This window comes from Sphaerodactylus townsendi, linkage group LG14, assembly GCF_021028975.2.
Source record: "Sphaerodactylus townsendi isolate TG3544 linkage group LG14, MPM_Stown_v2.3, whole genome shotgun sequence".
NCBI classification, from domain to species: domain Eukaryota; kingdom Metazoa; phylum Chordata; class Lepidosauria; order Squamata; family Sphaerodactylidae; genus Sphaerodactylus; species Sphaerodactylus townsendi.
Genome location: NC_059438.1, coordinates 21,873,507 through 21,891,518, shown reverse-complemented (window position 1 = coordinate 21,891,518; position 18,012 = coordinate 21,873,507). Strand labels below are relative to the sequence as shown.

General features: G+C 46.1%; 1 protein-coding gene across 2 annotated transcripts; it reads right to left on the bottom strand.

The window, feature by feature from the left end:
- Window positions 1-1,762: 1,762 nt before the first annotated feature.
- IRF8 (interferon regulatory factor 8) lies at window positions 1,763-17,013 on the bottom strand. 2 transcript variants are annotated; one of them, XM_048515876.1, is made up of 9 exons: window positions 16,953-17,013; window positions 13,557-13,731; window positions 12,410-12,593; window positions 9,930-10,018; window positions 8,980-9,091; window positions 8,312-8,359; window positions 6,623-6,991; window positions 4,971-5,086; window positions 1,763-3,006 (listed from the first exon to the last, which is right to left on the bottom strand). In XM_048515876.1, exons 1-9 carry the CDS (start codon window positions 16,958-16,960, stop codon window positions 2,830-2,832), a joined length of 1,278 nt encoding a protein of 425 aa, XP_048371833.1. In that variant the 5' UTR covers window positions 16,961-17,013; the 3' UTR covers window positions 1,763-2,829. The 2 variants fall into 2 exon arrangements, with proteins under 2 accessions (XP_048371833.1, XP_048371834.1); XM_048515877.1 differs by lacking the exon at window positions 16,953-17,013 and adding an exon at window positions 14,508-14,622.
- Window positions 17,014-18,012: the final 999 nt, after the last annotated feature.

The window sequence follows — 18,012 nt, the reverse complement described above, 5'->3', positions numbered from 1 at the left end:
GTTAGGAGTGAGTCATGTACTCATTCCACTCTTTAGCCAATTATAGTATTATATATATAATTATTTTCTCTTGGGTGCTGTGTGGTTTCGGATATGGCGTGTTCTGGCATTCTGCGCCTGCATCTGTGGCTGGCAGGATCGAAGATGCCAGCCACAGATGATCAATCTCTGAAGATGCCAGCCACAGATGCAGGCGAAACGTCAGGAGAGAATGCTGCTAGAACACGGCCACGGAAACCACACAGCACCCAAGTGATTCCGGCCGTGAAAGCCTTCGACAATACAATTATTTTCTCATTTCTATAGTTTCAGTGCACGTTTGGGCTATTGGGGCTGCTGTCATATAAAGCAGGTTTTGAATACAGAAACATATCACATGTAAGACTCAGTAAAGCGGGTGGCCCCATTATGAACAGTAAAATATCAAAACCACAGGAACGCATAAAACATCACAGCATATCAAGCAAACGAAGACTCTGCATACTCCAGGAGGCAGTGGATGTTGAGAGCCAGTTAAAAGGCAAAAGAGGGAAAAGGGAAATCATTCTGCTCAAAACCCCCAAGAATTGCTGTGGGGGGATTTTATAGAATGGGGCAGCATTTCCAATTTCTTTTCTCCCACCCACCCCTTCTGTGGATTCCCTATGGTCCTCAGTTTGTAGCACTCACATTTTAAAAACTGGCTCCAGGCTTTTAGGGTGCAATAGGAAAATAATCGGGTTATTCATATAGCATCCCTACATTAATTCTGGCCACTGAAGTGCACAATTCTCTCTGACACAATCATACACATCCCATAGGATGAAACTGAAACCTGAAAAGATTCACAAACACAGTTGAAACCAGATTTATTTCCCATTAGAAAGTAAAAAACAAGAGATACAAAAATTTTTTGTTTGCAACTACGTTTTTGAAAATAGATATATATATTTATGAAACATTTTGAACAAGCGGTTAAAATAAATACTTAGCCTACACGCATGATCCAAACACAAGGCGCATTCCTGTGCATGTGTGGCTCTTATGAGTGCAATTTCCTCATTCCCTTCTGCCTCCGTGTGCAGAGCAGCTGTCTGAAGAGAGCGGGGAAAGTTTTGCATCTGGTTCACCTGTTTGCATCATCCCTTGTACCCACATGGCACCTGGGTGCATAGATGCCTTTAGAATCCATACAAATGCAGACCTGTCATAAGAACATAAGAACATAAGAACTAGCCTGCTGGATCAGACCAGAGTCCATCTAGTCCAGCATTCTGCTACTCGCAGTGGCCCACCAGGTGCCTTTGGGAGCTCACATGCAGGATGTGAAAGCAATAGCCTTCTGCTGCTGCTGCTCCTGAGCACCTGGTCTGCTAAGGCATTTGCAATCTGAGCTCAAGGAGGATCAAGATTGGTAGCCAAAGATCGACTTCTCCTCCATAAATCTGTCCAAGCCCTTTTTAAAGCTATCCAGGTTAGTGGCCATCACCACTTCCTGTGGCAGCATATTCCAAACACCAATCACACGTTGTGTGAAGAAGTGTTTCATACAGAGTGTCCATACAGAGTCCCAGTAACACAGGATCACGACTTATGTTTCCTGAACTGCGCCAGAATGCCCGAGAGCTAGCTCCTGAGTCTTGCATTAAGAAAACAAAAATACACTTCACCTATTTACAGATTTTACAAAATGGGCAGGGCAACTTCCTTATTCCAGGATCTGTTTTCAAACAGCTCAGAGCTTTAATCAACTTCACCCACCCACCCGCCCAAAAAGGCACTCCACAATCAAAAGGAAATAAAACTTTGCAGCAACGTGATACACGAAAGCGATATACACAACATGTGGTTTCATAAACGATGTGGGAAGCCGCCAGGCAATCAAAGTCTTCACGAAATTCTCAAGCCTGCAGAGTCATTCACCTCTGTAGGCCCCATTTCCTGCATCATGGTTTCCCTGCCCAGTTTTGAAAACATCTACAGCAAAACAGCTATCTTTGTTAATGTCAGTTAGGGCTAGTTCACGTGTAAATAGTCATCACTGGATGAACCTACCCCCTGTCCAATGGCCTGTGAGCAAACTGACCACTGCAGGCAGAACGCCACAGCCTGAACTTATGTACCATCCTCAGACGCAGTGCTTTGGAGTAGAGTCAGTTTACAAATTTAGCTGCCAATCACGAACTACACAGAAATCGGGCACCAGGCATACATGTGTGAATCAGCCCTTCAGATGCATGCAGGAAAGTCTTTTCTTGCACGAATGTTCTACAGCTCAAGCATCCCACTAGTTTGGAGAATGCCTTCACTGCATGTTTTTGCAGCATATGCTCACAAATGCATCTGCAGGACCAACACTGGTCAACATGAAGAAATACACTCTCTCTTACACAGATGCTGAAAACCATGGCCAAAATGAAGATTTTGTACTGCTTAGAGTTTCATCCACCATTCCTTTCTCGGTCACACTACTGGCTAAAATGCCCCACTCTGCTCTGCAACAAAAGGGGGTGTCACTGCAGGGGTGGAGAAGATCACTGGAAGGTATCCAACCTGCTCAATCAGCACATCTGAGCCCATTTTTGAAAAATAAAGTTAAATGATGCAGTTTTGCCTTGAGCCAGGTTTAAAATTGCTCTTGGTGAATGCTGTAGTGTCGGCCAGACCAAAGAAAGATGTACTAGGTACCACAGTTGGTAAATTCTGAATGGACCTATAGCTATCGCATATATACACCCTACAGACAAAGCTAGAAGAGTTTCCCAAAAAGGAATTCGGCATGAGAGACCATTCAAAAACAGATCTACACAGAATCCTTTTTTAAAAGAATAGTTAATTTATGGAGGAGTCTCAGACAGTGATCTGTTGATTTTCCCTGAAGACTGGTCTTTGGTGCGGCCCACACGAATCCTGGAAATTTCTGTACATCTGGTCATAGTGGACTTCCTCTGCCATGGGGAGCATTGCGGGGCTGCCGTCGGTCTTGCCCGCACTCTCCACCAATTGCCGGATGCTCAGTTGCTCAATCTACAGTCGGGAAAAGATCAGATATCACTACTTTGATCAAGGGTATCTTTAATGCAGTGCAGTACAGTGTCTGGAACAGGGGTGTCCAACTCTGGCACTTCAGATGTTCATGGACTAAAATTCCCATCAGCCCCTTCTGACATCTGAAGCGCCAGAGTTGGACGCCCCTGGTCTAAAATGTTCATAATGAAAGGAATGGCTGAATCAAAGATTCAAAGTGTTTCGGAGACATTATCTCCACAACTCTCATAGTATGCCTCAACCAGCGTTGTGATTTCTGTTGTGAAGAAGAGTCAGAGCTGGGAGAAAGTGACTTTCCTCAAGGCTACCTTTCAGTCATCGCCATAAACCAGGACTGCACAGTCAATTTTGGTTAGTCTACCAAGTGCTGGTTTAACAAACAAGAGTCAAATTCCAATGTAATTCCAGCCAACAAACCCCAATTTGTTGGACTGTCTACACCAGAGGTTCTCAACCTGTGGGTCGCGACCCCTTTGGGGGTCGAACGACCCTTTCACAGGGGTCGCCTAAGACCATCAGAAAACACATATTTCCGATGGTCTTAGGAACTGAGACACAAATAATTTTATGGTTGGGGGTCACCACAACATGAGGAACTCTATTAAAGGCATTAGGAAGGTTGAGAACCATTGGTCCATACTCAGACAACACAATTAACCAGGGTATGATCAAACAAAAGTTCATGCATATACAACTCTGGGTTCTTGCAATGTCTGAATGCAGCCCTAGTCCATTCTTGCCAAAAATGAGGGTTGATGTTGCCATTATGCTATGCAGAGGACAGATGGATAGCGTGCAGGCAGAAGTCTTACGCTCATAGAAAACCAAGACATGATTCAGCTCACCCACACGTCTACATGCCCAGGTAAAGCCATGAATTCCAGAAACCAGAGCTCTTTGAGGAAAAATTTCCTGAACCATCACATTTATTCCTGTAATGCTCCTCCTCTTCACCTTTTCCCTACTTCCTGCTCAAAGTGCCCAATTGTCCCCCTAGGCCCCTTCAATGCATGCTCTAAACCACAGGTGTCAAACTCACGGCCCTCCAGACGTTCATGAACTACAATTCCCATCAGCCCTTGCCAGTATACTCAATGCTCATGTTGGGAGGGACTGATGGGAATTGAAGTTCCTGAACATCTGGAGGGCCGCGAGTTTGACACCCCTGCTCTAAATTCTCTTATTAGGGCACTTATCACTCCATACAGCATTTAAAACAATGCTATCCAATAAAGTAAAGAAGTGAACACTTGGCATAAACAGAAGAAGAAAAAACCCCTAACTCTCCAAATCAGAGATTTTCACCAATTAGATTGAAGAAGCAGATGTTCCTTGCTGGCATCAGAATACTGAAGCTAATAAAATGCAGAACGTAAAGCACCGTTTCCAAACATTCTGCCCGTTTTCAAATGTTTCCCTTCACTTAGAGGACCAAAAGTTTGACCCCGGGTGTGTGTGTGTGTGTGTGTGCAGTAAATGAAGGCTGAGATGTGAGCAGTAGTGGCGTAGGAGGTTAAGAGCTCATGTATTTAATCTGGAGGAACTGGGTTTGATTCCCAGCTCTGCTGCCTGAGCTGTGGAGGCTGATCTGGGGAGTTCAGATTAGCCTGTGCACTCCCACACATGCCAGCTGGGTGATCTTGGGCTAGTCACAGCTTCTCGGAGCTCTCTCAGCCCCACCTACCTCACAGGGTGTTTGTTGTGAGGGGGGAAGGGCAAGGAGATTGTCAGCCCCTTCGAGTCTCCTACAGGAGAGAAAGGGGGGATATAAATCCAAACTCTTCTTCTTCTTCTTCTTCTTCTTCTTCAAAAATAAATGATACAGCACCAGATAAACAAGGAACAATGATGACTCCTTTACACGTTAGATGAGAAAAGTCAAGCCAGAGGAGGAAAGGGGGAAAGCGACGTGAGCAGCAGATACCCAGAGAGTTACCACTTACCTCAACAAGGATCAACTTGCAGCGGGAGAGGGTAGCATCTGGAAACTCCTCTCCAAAACACAGAGTGACTTTGCTGTTGGGGAAGCGGCACTGGTTGTTATAATACTGTTGGAGTTCTATGAAAAAGACACAGGAAATGTTAATTCACGGAAATCAGGAGTGACCTGTCTCTGGAGTGACCTGCTTTCTGCACCAGGGGGTGAGGGTGGTCCTTCCCCCCATCCCTCCAGGCCAGGCTTCAAGGCTGGGGTGGGTGGGGAACCAGGGGTGTTTTATTCAGTTTTATTCATTATTTATCCAGAATTTATTTATTCAGAATAATTTTTATTCAGGAGCATTTGAAGCACAGGTGTCAAACTCGCGGCCCTCCAGACGTTCACGAACTACAGTTCCCATCAGCCCTTGCCAGTATAGCCGATGCTCATGTTGGGAGGGACTGATGGGAATTGTAGTTCATGAACATCTGGAGGGCCGCAAGTGTATCACTCCCACGGCTGAGCCAAAAGACTCCTGATCCGGCTGTGCAGCTTGAGGCACAAAGAAGCCAGCTTTTCTAAAAGAGGCAGTCCTGTCAGAATTGGCTCTGGGATCACTGCTCTTGAACATGTCCATGAAGGGGTGTTTTTTTTTGGGGGGGGGGGATCAACTCTTAGTGATTCTGCTGGAGGATTTTATTTATGTCACTCATAGTCCACCTTTTTCACAGGGACTCAAGGCAGATAACACAGAGTGAGCCAGTACAACCAACAACCTAAAAGATGGGTGTCAGCTGTTTGTGGGGTGTGCAATTTCACTGCTTGCCTCAGGCACCATTTTCTGTAGATATGCCCAGTGGTGGGATCCAAAAATTTTAGTAACAGATTCCCGTGGTGGTGGGATTCAAACAGTGGCGTAGTGCCAATGGGGCTGGGCGGGCATGACGGGGGCGTGGCCGGACATTCCGAGGCGGGGCATTAATAATTTCTCTGTTACTGTAAAAAAACTCTTACTGTAAAAAAAAAGTCCCTAATTTCCAGCTGGTATCTTTCTGTCCATACTTTAAACTCATTATAGCAAGTCCTATCGTCTACTGCCAACAGAAACAACTACTTCTCCTCTAATTGACTGCCTGTCAAATACTTAATACTTTCAAATACTTAATTTTGTTTCTAGAAATCAAAAGGAGGATACTTTCCTTAAACAAGGAACTTTACCATATTTCTAAAACATATTTTTAAAACAGCCCAACAGGGAGAATTATCTCCCGTTTTCTACTTTCGCTAACCAGCCACATAGGAAACAACAGGACTTTATGATTTTTGGACCTAATGGGATTTCTAACGGAAAAGCAGACCCGATTAGTAACCCCCTCTCGGCACACACAAATAATTAGCAACCCACTCTCGGGAACTGGCGAGAACCTGCTGGATCCCACCTCTGGATATGCCCCTGGGGCACACGAGTGGCCAGGACTGTCACGACCTAGAACCCAGAATGCACCTGACAAAATGGTGTGCTGAAGTGCTGAAATTTGCCTTGCAGATTCAGACATTCTTCCCAGTGGGGAAATATAGCCACACACACACACACACACACACACACACACACACACACACTGAGTCTCCAACAGTACACAAAGGGGAAGTGGGACGTGCCAAAGCATCCGTGCGCACCTCTCAGAAACTGGTTTGTGTCAAATATCTTGACCACCTCATCCCGTTCAAGCTTGTTGGGTCTGTCCTTGAAGACCACGGTGTTCCCGCTCCAGAAGACCCTGCCCTGGCACAACCTCTTGATGAAGGTCCCCTGCTTGTTGCAATGCAGCAGGACGCCCCTCGCCAGGTGGCCGAAGAGCTTCTTGGTGATTTGCCGCTGGCGCTCGTTTGGGATGCTGTCCGCTGACGGGAACCGCACGTGTTCCAGGCTTTCTGGGCCGTAAGGGAGTTCTCCGAGGGAGATCCGGCAGCCTTCGGGACGAGAGGTCGTCGTACTTCCCATCAGCTTCCCTCCGTAGTAGAAGCTGATCACCATCTGGGAATAGCCTGCAAAGGGTCAGATCCAAGTCAGGGAAATGGTTGATATTTGCAAATGTCCAATCCAGTTACTAAAGGGTTAAACTGCCTATATGTAAACAAGATGCTGAGGTCACTCTTTATGACCTACTCTGTTGATCAGCCTATTGGTCAGTGAATCGCCTAATGCTTACATGTTAGCAAAGACGTGATCAGAGGTTATAAAGTTAACTAATGTCTTTGAGCACACGTGAGGTAGTAGACTAGAGAAAGCCACAAGGCTAGTTAGCAGAGTTAGATGAAGAGATGTAGTCTTCTTGTTATTGTTTTACTTCCAATGTAGCCCTTTCCTTGAACTTAAAGTAAAGTGTCCCCTTCAGTCGTGTTCAACCCTGGGGTACCACTGCAAGCAGTGATTTTATAGACAAGCTGTTTTTGTGGGGTAGTTTGCCATTGCTTTCCCCGACTATTCTTTATCCCCTAGCTACCGTGTTTCCCCGAAAATAAGACAGTGTCTTATATTAATTTTTGCTCCCAAAGATGTGCTATGTCTTATTTTCAGGGGATGTCTTATTTTTCTGTGTTCTGTTCATCGGGCATGCTTCCAAACAAAAACTTTGCTACGTCTTACTTTTGGCGGATGCCTTATATCTCGCACTTCAGCAAAACCTCTACTACATCTTATTTTCAGGGAAACAGGGTATGTGCTAGGTACTCATTTACCAACCAAGGAATGGATGGATGGCTGAGTTGACCATGAGCCAGCTGCCAGGATATCTGACCCACAGGGGGCTTGAACTCCTGACCCTGTGAGTGGCAGTGCAAGCACTTAACCACTACGCCACACAGCTCCTCCTTAAACTAGTAAAGTATATATTCTTTATACAAAAGAGACTCGGTGTTCCTGCATATCTTTATTTGCCACTGCCCAATTCTGCTACTTAAGAATCTCTTAAATCTGTTAAAACCCCAACAGATAAGTAAAGGACCGTAAGATCTTAGCCAACCCCTGCAGTCATCTTCAGAGGACCTGCTCCAGGTGCTCCCGTTGCCTAAGGCTCCTTCCGCACATGCAGAATAATGTACTTTCAATCCACTTTCAATGCACTTTGCAGCTGCATTTTACTGTGCGGAATAGAAAACCCACTTGCACAACAGTGTGAAAGTGGATTGAAAGTGCATTGTTCTGCATGTGTGGAAGGGGCCAAAGATTGATTGATTGATTGATTGATTGATTGATTACATTTATAAACCGCCCACCCCCGAAGGGCTCTGGGCGGTGTACACTAGACTAAGCAATGAAAGACAATAACAGCTGAAGTGAGCAAGGAAAAGAAAGGTTTGCCATACCTGTATGAAGCGGGTCGTAACCGCCAAATCCATTCATCAGAGACAAAACTATAAATTAACAGACGAAAACATAAGCTCATATTGATTTCCCAGGTGCAAGTCACAATAGTTAGATCTCCACATTTAGATTCCCCCACTTCCATTTTTGAGCAGCTACAAGGGAATACCTGAACATTATTTCTAGTTTTGGAATTTTTTTTCCTACTAAGCCACACAACTACCCACAAACTTCGTCCGTGCCACGGCACATTTTCCTTTACCAAATTTCCCTTGGCTTCTGCTCAGAGAGAAAGGGCAGTTGATATAGCAATCAATCTGTGCTCAAAGACATGTAAGACTCTTTTTGAGAGCCGGCGTGGTGTAGCCGTTAAGAGCAGGTGGATTCTAATCTGGAGAACCAGGTTTGATTCCTCACTCCTCCACCTGAGTGGCAGAGGCTTATCTGGTGAACCAGATGTGTTTTCGCACTCCTACATTCCTGCTGGGTGACCCTGGGTTAGTCACAGTTCTCTCCAAACTCTCTCAGCCCTACCTACCTCATAAGGTGCCTGTTGTGGGGAGAGGAAGAGAAAGGAGCTTGTAAGCCACCTTGAGTCTCCTTACAGGAGAGAGATGGGGTATAAATCCAAACTCTTCTTCTTCTTCAGACCCCACAGTTAGTCTCTTACCAGGACTTGGCTGATGAGTCCACCAGTCGGGGATCGGAGGATTTCTACAAGTGTCCTGCAGAGGTGAAGGACTTCTTTTTATTGCATGAAGGCATTCCTCCACTGTGGAAGGCTGCGGAGTTTGTAAAGGGAAAGGATGAATGATTACAGAGGCGGCAGTCATAGTGTGGCACAAACAGGCAGGTTAAAATCCACCCTGTTCCAGCAAGTGATTCTGCAGCTTCCTGGGACTAGAACGTTTCTCTACAGATCATGTAGTCCCTCTACAGACAACGGCTTGTTTGTTCAGATAAGAATACACAGCCAGTTCTCTGAGTACTTCACACACATTTTCTTCTTGCTTCTTACAATAGTCCTGTAAAGTAAACCAGCATCCCCAGCAATAGCCAGTCATGAAGAAGAAGAAGAAGAAGAAGAAGAAGAAGAAGAAGAAGAAGAAGGAGAAGGAGAAGAAGAAGGAGAAGAAGGAGAAGAAGAAGAAGAAGAAGAAGGAGAAGGAAGAAGGAAGAAGGAGAAGGAGAAGGAGAAGGAAGAAGGAGAAGGAAGAAGGAAGAAGAAGATTTCGCTCAGGCGGCAGAGCTGGGAATCAAACCCGGTTCCTCCAGATTAGATACACAAGCTGGTAAGTGTCTGAATGGACACCTCAAGCTTATTTATTTACTTCATTTATAGTCTACCTTTCTCCCTAACGGGGAGCCGATGGCTTACATGATTCTACTTTCCTCCATTATAATCTTACAACAACCCAGCGAGGTAGGCTACATGGATGCAGAGGCAGGCTGCAAGTGGCAAAACACCTCCAAATGCCTTCAGATCTTTATGCAGTGACCATTAAGTCAGCTTTGACCTGACAGCCAAAGAGAGAGGAGGGACCACACCAATAAACCTGGCATTATAAAAAGCACCCGCGATGTGGAACTGCAAGAAACAAACAAGCAAACTCCGATTACCTCTTTCATCAGGTCGTCTATTGTTGAAGTGGTGCAGTTCATGTCTGGGATTTCGTTCAGGCCGCATCCGTTCCCCACCCCCATTTTGCCTGGAAAGGAACACAAGGGCAGGTTCCGTTAGAAACAAAACCAGAAAGAGCAGGCCGCCGGGAGCTGCGCCTCGATCCACTGCGTGGCCGAACATCGAAGGCTGTGGGTGAATGCAAAGAAAAAGGGGAAAGGTCTAGAGAAGCGAGCATCCTGCCCGTGTCATTAAATGCAATATGCCACAGCCTATAACGCCCCCCACCCCACCCAGTGGTGGGATCCAAAAATGTTAGTAACAGGTTCCCTCGCCAGCCCCCCGTCAGCAAAGGGGGCAGAGGCGTACCTAGGCAAAGCTGAGCCCTGGGCAAAACCTGAGTTGGATGCTCCCCCCTGGGCAGCCACCCCACCACGACCCCCCAAAATTTTTTTGCACCAGGTCATTTCTAAATCATCATCACATTATAGAAAATGCCCCAACTCAGAAATCTGAACACAGCAATGGTGAAACACACAGGTTCTTTGATAGAGACTGGTGAGATAAAAGGTACGAAAGGCTGAGAATCCATGAATTGCAGTACCTGGAAGGGATTAACCCAGTTCAGGGAGTTACAATATTAGTCACAATTGCTATATGGAACCTTCACGTTCAAAGGCAGGAGGCCTCTCGGGGAGGCGAGGGCGTGGAGATGGGAAAGCGGACCCAATTAGTAACCCCCTCTCGGCACACACAAACAATTAGTAACCCACTCTCGGGAACTGGTGAGAACCTGCTGGGTCCCACCTCTGCCCCCCCCCCCCAATGTCTTTGGTCCAAGTCAGCCTCACTGAATGGCTGCAGAGGAGCTTTTGATGGAGTCCACCTTAGAGACGGCTCTGCAACTTCCGAGCTTGAAAAGGTTTTCCCACTTCAAGCAAAAAAGAACAACAGAAAGGCACAGTGATACTTTTAAAAAAATTAACCTGACTGCCTAATTTGTGCCTTAAAATTTGTGCTTTAAATATATATATTTTATTGTGCATTGAATATATATTGTGCATTAAAATATATATATTTTAAAAACTCAAAACGCGCTCTGCTCTTGGTGGGAGTCTGAGAGCCAGGCTACCTTAAAAGACGCAAGGGGTTTCCAGAAGGCCATTGCTTTCACCTCCTGCATGTGAGCTCCCAAAGGCACCGGGTGGGCCACTGCGAGTAGCAGAGAGCTGGACTAGATGGACTCTGGTCTGATCCAGCTGGCTTGTTGTTATGTTCTTATGTTCTTAAATGCAGAGAGGCTTTTCTAGTGTGTAAATGGCACAGACTGAGGTGTTTGGGGGGGAGATTTCTTGACAACTAGATTTTGCATGCTTGAAAAGATACCACACTAAAAAAACCACAGATAAAAATAAAACGCAGCTCAGCACAGCGCGTAGAATACCGGACATTCTGCGCTCTCTTACAGTAACCACAAAGGCAACTCAGAGTTTACATTGATGCAGGGCAACTAGAGAGAGTGGATTCTGCAGTTTTCATGCCACGGGGGCCTTTGAAAGCAGAAGGGAAGGGTGGAATAGATAAAGGAAAAGTCTTCCAACAGCATTTTTATACTAGAATCTAGTTATCACGGAGGGGGCTTTGGGGTAATTGTCGACGGTAATTGTAAAACGGAGCCTCTTCAGAGGCAGAAACTGCCTAAACAAAATTGTTCTACTCAAGTGGAAGACAACTTTTTGACATGCCCCAAGGCCGCCCTCTACAGCAAGGGTGTCAAACTCGCGGCCCTCCAGATGTTCATGAACTACAATTCCCATCAGTCCCTCCCAACGTGAGCATTGGCTATGCTGGCAAGGGCTGATGGGAATTGTAGTCCATTAACATCTGGAGGGCCGCAAGTTTGACACCTGTGCTCTAGAGGGAGCACTCCCTCAGCTATTTAGTATGTTTTTATTCACCTGTCTCTGAGACTAGAATAGGTGGTGGAATTCTACGAGCCTGTATTTTTGCAGCATTGGACAAAGCAAACTGTGACTCACAAAAGTTCCTAACGCAAAGCTCTGGGCAGTGGTTCCCAACCCGGGGAACGCATATACGCAGGGGTACGCACCACAGCATTTGGGGGTACGCCAACAAAATTATGTAATGGGTTTTGCTAATATGATACAATTTTACAGAAATGAGTTGCCAATGGGGTACGTGAGTGGGGAACCACTGTTCTGGCAGAGAGCCTTGATAACAGTTTTTGAGAGGCTGAAATCAATTCCTTCCACTTAGCTTTGCTGTTTTTATATTTGGAAAGAGAATCGTTTCACGTCACGGGCTTTCTCCACAGTGGCGATCATTAGAGCCGTTTCATGGCTGATCATTCAAGCGGGTGCGCTGGGTGGAGCATTTGGCGTGGGGCGATAGGTAACATTATTGTTTGATGTGCAGAAGCGTGGGGTTTTTTTGGTTACAGCTCAATCTTTGCACTCACATTTCTGTTCTTCTTCTGGAACAATCCGGTAGACCTTGTATGGCTCTGATATGTCCAGCTGGGACCTCTCAGTCACTTCTTCAAAATCGGGGCTCTTGTTTAAGGCACAACGGAGCCTTGTCTTCCAGGTGGCTGGCTCAGCTTTGTCCCCTTCCTTGAATTTTCCTTTGAACACTGCCCAAGCCTAGAGGTGAACCAGGAGAGATGCTCTATAGCACAGTCTGCACAGCTGTCACCTGACTCCTGAGGCTCCGAACTGAGACAGGTGCCCTTCAGACAAGACTTTCATCAAAGTAAGCTGTAGAACTCTGAATTCTTTGCCACGTAATTGGTCTTGTGGAGAGCCACCCTACTCCTCTCCGCTCCCCCCTGATACCTTCCCTCTTTATCCTTCAGAATCAATACCACAGCCACATTCAAGCTTCTTCCCATTTTGATAGACATCCTTGCTGCAACAAAAAAAAATTCCCCTGCCCCTTTACCTTGTGTTGTATTGCTTTTTTGTATTGCTTTTTTGTATTGCTTTTTTCTCACAGCAGGTGTCGCTATAGCACAGTCTGCACAGCTATCACTCACCACTTCAGAAGCACCCGAAGACAAAATACACAAACAGAAGTCCGTTTGGACAAACCTTCCTTAGTTCTTGAAGAACAAGGAGGTAAAAGCACTGCAGTTCCATGAGTCTTCATTGCACTTAGGCCCCTTCCGCACATGCAGAATAAAGCACTTTCAATCCACTTTCAATGCACTTTGCAGCTGGATTTTACTGTGCGGAATAACAAAATCCACTTCCAAACAACTGTGAAAGTGGATTGAAAATGCATTATCTTGCATGTGCGGAAGGGGCCTCAGTTTACACATGCAAGCCATCTTGAAAAGAATCACATGCAGCACAACCGTGTGAGAGGGCAGATTGGTCCAATAGGAGCCTTTCTAGCATGTAGCTTTTACTATATAATCACTAAAGATCCCTGGAGAATGCACAGAACAAACCCACAAGGGTTTTTGATGGCACAAATTCACCCCTAAAAAAGCTCTGGAGCCCTCATTTTTGAGCATTTAGCGCAACTTAACACAAAGCAACCAACAAGTTCCTCCTAAAACCGGCCACCCAAGGAGGAAACCGAAGTTGGCTGATCCTCAATACCTTGAATATAGATGCGTCCACCTCTTGGTTGTAATCTTGCTTCCCGGCATGTTTCCATGGGATCCGGAACATGCTCTTCTCCTCATTCTCCCAGATCAGCCCTGGGTACATCCCGCTATCAATTTGTTCAATCAGCCACTGCCGCAGCCGTCGCCCGCCGTTGCGATCGCTCATCCTGAAAGGGAAAGAACTTCCCAAATCATCGGTCAACACAGGAAGCCGACCATGCTTTCTGCCTATAGAAACACAACATTATGCCCTTATTTCTTTACTGCACATGTCTCCCTGCTGTTTTCTCCGATGGGGAACCCAAAGAGGTTGACATCATTCTACTTCCCATTTTATCTCCACAACAACATTCGACTGAGAGTGTGTGACTTGTCTCAAGGCCGCCCAGCGAGCTTCCCGGGAAGAGTTGGGATTTGAACTCGGGTCATGCAGATACTATTCTTATCTTCTTATCTTTCTCACAACACTAGAACCAGGGGGCATTCATTGAAAATGCTGGGGGGAAGAATGAGGACTAATAAAAGGAAACACTTCTTCACACAACATGTGATTGGTGTTTGGAATATGCTGCCACGGGAGATGGTGATGGCCATTAACCTGGATAGCTTTAAAAGGGGCTTGGACAGATTTATGGAGGACAAGTCGATCTATGGCTACCAATCTTGATCCTCCTTGATCTGAGATTGCAAAGGCCTTAGCAGACCAGGTGCTCAGGAGCAGCAGCCGCAGAAGGCCATTGCTTTCACATCCTGCCTGTGAGCTCCCAAAGGCACCTGGTGGGCCACTGCGAGTAGCAGAGTGCTGGACTAGATGGACTCTGGTCTGATCCAGCAGGCTCTTTCTTATGTTCTTATTCCAGCATTCTAACCACTAGACGCAGATAGCGAGGCCTCTGTGAGCGAAGAGTAACAAGAAGCTTTTGGGGGGCGTGGGACTACACACCGTAGCAAACTGCTGGAATTTTCTCGGGGTCAGAACCACTGAAGCAATTGTCAGACTCACTGAATATGACCACACTTATTTCAGCGTAGCCCTGCTTAGGACTACTCCTTAGAAATCTTGCTGAAAAAACTACAGAGAGAGGGAAAAAAGAAATAATTTGTGCGGGGGGTGGGGGGAGGGGAATGTCTTTAAATAACAGACATTTCAACAAATGTCTTTAAATAACAGGAGGCCAAAACGTTATGGGTGGGTCTCACTCCTGACCCGCAGCCGTCGGTGATGATATGACCACAAGGGAATTCTCGGTTTTGCAATCAGTTTGGGAAGCAACGCTACGATCCTCATTTTGCATTTACGGCAAAGAATCTCAAGCCCAAAGAGGCGTTCCTCACCCATCGCCGTTGCTTTCTGAACACCAAACGCACACAGAACTGTTTTTAGAGGGGGATCCAAACAAGGCGAGATTGCCCCTGCCCCTCCAGGGTCTCTCAAAGCAGAACAGGAGTTCCAGAACAGCCTGAATATGCCAATGATGTTCTCTTTTTCTTTCATAGAATCCAGGTGCTCGGGAGCAACAGCCACAGACGGCCATTGCTTTCACATCCTGCAGGTGAGCTCCCAAAGGCACCTGGCGGGCCACTGCGAGTAGCAGAGTGCTGGACTAGATGGACTCTGGTCTGATCCAGCAGGCTAGTTCTTATGTTCTTAACCGAGCAATCTTTTTTTTTTTAGTTTTTATTGTTAATAACAAAAGAATATATAAACAAAATACATAAATATAAAACCGACATATTGACATAAAACATCGACAAATTACATACACCTGTAGTTACATACGCAAACATGTATATCTTCCACCCTAACCCTAACCCTTCAACACTACACACCCATACACACACATATAAAAAAGGAAAAAAACACTAAAGAAAAATATAATACATATATATATATATATATATATATGAGCAGACTTCCAAAAATCTCTATTAGTGTTTTTCCCTTAATCTTGCATGTGATTCTAACTATTGCAACACTGTTTTCTGGATATATTGAATCCATTTTTCCCATTGTGTTTGATAATTATGATCTAGCTTATAATCGGCTTCGTCTACTATTTTTGCAAGTTTTGCCAAGTCTAATACTTTAATTTGCCATTCAAATTTGGATGGATTATGATTAGATTTCCAATATTTCGCCCATAGAATTCTAGCAGCGACGGTTAGATATTGAAACAGTGACAGTTGGGTTTTACTCATTTTTAAATCTATCATACCCAATAAATATCTTTCTGGTGCCAACCGAGCAATCTTGAAGTGTGAGCTGAGCTGCCCCACTGATTATTCAAGTGAGAATTGGAAGTTGTGATGGTTTCTTTCCTCCTGCCCTCTCAAGACAACGGAGTACTTTCCAACGAAATCAAAGCGAGAGCCAATCCTTTAAAAATCAGTTTGATTTAAGTTCCCGGAACTGCTGGAATGTGATCATTCATTACCCATGTTGCCTGCTGTAATTTCGGGCCAATGAAAACATCTTACAGTTCTTCAAAACTGGTGCTCCCCACCCTACCCCCAAAAGCCATAGTCACATGATGCCTACCTGGGAGCAACCCTCCTGAGCTACTAAAATAAAGCACGAGGAAAGGCAGAGAACGCAGCAGCAGCAGTAGTATTAGTAATGAATTGTCAAAAGCTTTCAAGGTCAGAATCAATGGGCTGTTGTGGGTTTTCCAGGCTGTTTGGCAGCAGTCTGGTAGTTTTTGCTCCTAACGTTTCACCTGCATTTATGGCTGGCATCTTCCGAAGCCGGTCACGGCGAGAGGTCTACTATGCCATGGAGAGAAACACGACTTCCCTGGACATGCCTTTGAAGATGCCAGCCATGGATGCGAACAAAAAACTACCAGACCAAGGCCTGGATGCCAGCTTGGAAAACCCACAACCGCCAATAATAACAATAGCTATAATAATCATCGTGACAACGATGGTGATGACGTCCCAGTGCGTTCTCAAGCAGCGGCACGAGACACACCCAAGCTAACGAGAAGTGGCCTCAGAGCGGTTCCTTTTTTGACTACCAAACAAGTTCAAACCCCATCAGCAACAGGGTATCACCAGGTCGAGAAGAAGGAAACCTCAGCCCCAACTCAAAAGCCAAGGGCAGAATTTTGGGAGTTCCGCGGCTCTCCCCGAGCATCCTACCCCAGGTTTCCCAAGAGCCGCGAATCCTTGGTTGCCACCTCCCGTGCGCCCAACCCGAGCGGGGAAACTCCGTCCAAACGGGCAGCTTCGAGCAAGCGGGATCCAGTCGTGGGACCCTCTCGCGCTGGCATGCATCATGCATGCACCCATGCGTACATATGCATGCATGATGAAAGCACATACATGCATGATGCAAGCACATGCATGCATATGTGCATGCACGGACCCCACCCCCGCCCCCACTGACCTCCACATCTGTGCGGATTAGCAGCTGCGCCGGCCGCGCTCAGCCCTGGCTGCCAGTTCACGGGAGGCGAAAAGCGGCGAGCGGCATGGCTATATCTCTCAGCTGGGAGGCTCTGCGGGGCGGGGGCCTCCTCGCGGGGAAGGCCTCAGCCAATCACAGGGCGGCGGCGGGAGGCGAGCGGGCCAATGGCGAGGGCGTGCAGTCCGGCGCTTTCTTCGCACTGCGCTCTTTTCCAAGAAGTTAGCGGGGGCGGCGCGCGCCATTCCCGGGCCAACGTTCCATTGCGCTCTGCGCGCGCGCCCCCGCCCGAGGAGCTTCGCAGGCGAGCGGCTGCAACCTTTACTACTACTACTACTACTACTACTACTACTAATAATAATAATAATAATAATAATAATAATAATAATAATAATAATAATAATATTTAAAATTGATTTTCAGAGTCTATTTGACAAAAGGGAATTCGAAGAATACTAGAAAAGAGGAGATAAACCCAGAAGGCATCCATCCTCCCAGGACTATGCTGATTAAACATTACAGAATGGATCACAACACGACATTCTCATATTAGAGAAACCGTGCTGGCATCTGTAAATCACTACCATTTATCCACCTACTCCAAAACATCTTTCCTGGCTAGATTGTGACATCTTCATCATTTTCCTTTTTAAAAATCCTCAAATTGTTTTGACAGGATCGAGTCAGCTTCGTAGAACAAGTGAAATTCCCATTTCTCACTCAGTTCATGTTTTGAGCATCTGTTGACAAGACTGGGTAATCTGGTCATAATGTTCTCTGATTTTATCTTCTCGGCGTTCTATTGTCAACTCTTTATCGGATTCCCAACTAGTGGCAATTGTTACTTTTGCTGCAGTTAGCAAGTGCCAGCATAGTTCCTTCTGCTTCTTAGGAAAATAGTGACTGCAACCTTTCCTTTAATGCCAGATCCCAAGTCCTCCGTGGGAGCAGGAAGCTGGGGAAGGGGGCAGTTTCGGCTGAAGCTGCTGGAGGCCGCAGCGGGGGTTTTCCGGAGAAGGCCGAGGTTTTTGTTTGCGCTTGG